Genomic DNA, 2,847 nt, shown 5'->3' with positions numbered 1-2,847 from the left:
GTCATGGCCTGCAAATAGTCCGGATCTCAATCCAAATGCAAATCTTTGGTGGAAGTTGAAGAAAATGGTCGATGACAAGGCTCCAACCTGCAAAGCTGATCTGGAAACAGCAATCAGAGAAAGTTGGAACCAGGTTGATGAAGAGTGTTTGTCACTCATTAAGTCCATGCCTCAGAGACTGCAAACTGTTTGGTAGTACAACGAAATACTAGCGATGAGYTGGAATGTTCATTTGTTTCTTTTGTTTTTCATGCTTTCATTTTTTTCCTCAGAAYTGAGTGATTCTMTATTTTTTCCCTCTGCTTGGCCAAAAWAAAGTAACTGTTACCGACTGCCACAATTTTATTTCTTGATTTCTTTTAGTTTTTCTCAAAGCCAGAAAGTGYCATTTGAAATGACTTTAGTTTTGTGTCACGTCTGTGATCTGCTTTTTTATTTTTTTCTCCAAAATTTAACAACTGATTCCATCATTTTTGCCAGGGGTTGTATATTCTGAGCGCTACCAGATTGCTCAAGAGCTAAAATTTGGCCAATAACTTTTGTAGTGTCTGTTGGAAAAAGCCTCATGAATTAGTGTTCAAACTTTGATGAAACGATCAGAAGCAAATCACTGGCTCTRCATTACTGAACTGACCCTATAAAACACAACACAGCAAGGGTTTCAAGGGTTTTCCACCAAAACTCCATGATTTTGCAACATAATGACGTTTTTGAGAATATACCTTTTAGTCCTGCATTTTGGTTTGAGCATATCTTTGGTTTTCAAACAGAGAATTAGAAAAGTGTAGTTTTAAATGGCTACAACTCTGTTTAATGTAAAGACTTGATTGACCTCAAATTTGGCTAGGTGAGGCTTTACTGTGTTGCAGTAGCTTCGTGATCAGTGCTGTGGTCTTGTAATCCTGCGAGCTGCAGGTTTGAGCCCAGATTGCTTCAGAAAGGACATAACCTGCACTCATGATTAGTTTAAGTTGACTCTGTCCAGACGCAGATACAGTATCTATTGCTCTGATATAGAACTAATAGACTAAAAAACACATTAATCCCTGCAATAATCAGACTTCAACACTGATTATTTTTTGTACTGTTATTTTAGTGCTTTTATGTCTTGTGTTGCATGAATGTTTTTTTGGATATTTTTCTACTGCAACTAAGAGATAATTAAGATTCTTGAATGTGAATTTGTTCAATGTGGCAACATAAAAATAAAAACATGAATCCAGTTCAGAATAATGTTGATAATCCTTTTATTTTATTGATTAAATGTCACACATGCTTGCAAAAGTGCAAAACAGGAACCAGAGTTTATTTTAACTTACTTTTTTTAACTTTAGTTTGCTTGTGCACATTTAAATATAAATTGGTTTTTAAACAAACACAATCAAATCAATTTTACTTCTTGTTGCAGAGTTTGTACCGACATGTAAAGCGTGCAGATACACGCAAATATAAAGTTATTTGTTTCCTTTAAAACTTCTGTAAATAAAATAGTACGTTTAAACAGGTTTATAACAGTTGTTGTTGTTGACGATKATGTTTACTCAGACCAGATTTTAGCTAAATATCCAGACCAAGTTGTAATTATGAAATTTCCTACTACGTTAAAAGCAGCATTTTTTGGCCCCGCCCTACCCGGAAACACAAAGAAAACCGAAACTCTTGAGACAGAAAAGGTGAGTTTTGTCTTGAGACAATCTTGTATAAGCTGTTTATTTTATTTTTTTAAGTAAAATCATTTGATTTTTCTAAATATAAACGTGTTCTTATTGGGCATTAGTAATTATTTATAAAGACTCTGCTGCCATAACCTGTGAATTAGTTTGATTGTATCTGATCAAAGAGCTTTATACTTTGTAATTCAATATTGTTGCTATTTTGTACTACCTGACAACAAGGAAATCCAAAGTATCTAAACTGTTGTATGATAAAACTTTTTTTTATCCAGTCAATATTAGAAAACACTTTTTTCCACAGGCTTTTATTGTGACTCTGTTTCATTATAAAACCAATTAGGTTCTGATTGAAGCAGTTTTACCAGAGTATTAAAATGCCAGTTTTTTTTAATCCCCTTCTTAACTTGATTTTGGTGCATAGAAAACAAAGTGCTAACTTAATGATGCAATCCTTTCTCAACAGCTATACGTGGCCATTTTATTGGATTTCCACTCTTGCAAAAACGTAAGACAAGTGAGAAGAGGGAAGAAGGGGAAATCCATTTAGTCCTGATTGGATGAGTGTCGCAGGATGGAGGTGGGCAGTTTTCTGGAGGATTGCCTCAGGGCAGCAGCAGCTCGTCAGTCCCCTGATGTGTCTGCAGAACTGAAACTGAACTACTGTTGTTGCAGAGGTCAGACACCAGATGGCGCTGTTCGCTCTCTTTAGATGTAGGGATCACAGATGACTTGAAAGACAGAGTTGGTTTGAATGTGAACATATTTTCTGTTTTCATTTAACCATATTAGGCTTTCCTCTTTTTAGTTTCATGAGTTTTTTTTCTTTTTCTTTCTTTTTTTTTTTTGCAAACTACTTCTACTACTTGTTCTATTTTAACAATTCTTACAACCAAACATTTAACTCAATCAGCACGATCGTCCTTTGGTTTTTTTCTTTATTTAAATTGAAAATTTACCCCAAATACATTAATCAGTATGAGACCCTCCAACCTCTTCACACCGTTTCAAACATTGTTCTCTTTAAAAAATACTTCTTGCTTTTTGTCTTATTATTCTTTTAAGCTATTMTTCTTCTTGTTCTTTTAGCGAACACTTTGCTTTCACATATTTTAGATAAAATTTTATTCATTTTAGTTTACGTTTTCTGATTTCACTTTTAGCATGGTTTAGATAC

At 34.2% G+C, this 2,847-nt stretch overlaps 1 protein-coding gene across 1 annotated transcript in view; it reads left to right on the top strand.

The window, feature by feature from the left end:
- The first annotated feature begins 1,613 nt into the window (after nucleotides 1–1,613).
- Nucleotides 1,614–2,847, top strand: part of alpk1 (alpha-kinase 1) — a 23,792-nt gene continuing 22,558 nt past the window's right edge. The window contains exons 1-2 of the mRNA XM_014023631.1: nucleotides 1,614–1,673; nucleotides 2,137–2,347. Of these exons, the coding sequence (XP_013879085.1) occupies nucleotides 2,245–2,347 (103 nt within the window). The 5' untranslated portion in view covers nucleotides 1,614–1,673; nucleotides 2,137–2,244. The remainder of the gene's footprint in view (nucleotides 1,674–2,136; nucleotides 2,348–2,847) is intronic.

This window comes from Austrofundulus limnaeus, unplaced genomic scaffold (genome assembly GCF_001266775.1).
Source record: "Austrofundulus limnaeus strain Quisiro unplaced genomic scaffold, Austrofundulus_limnaeus-1.0 Scaffold382, whole genome shotgun sequence".
Taxonomy (NCBI): domain Eukaryota; kingdom Metazoa; phylum Chordata; class Actinopteri; order Cyprinodontiformes; family Rivulidae; genus Austrofundulus; species Austrofundulus limnaeus.
Note: the sequence above shows the minus strand (reverse complement) of the source record. Positions and strands in the feature narration are given on the sequence as shown.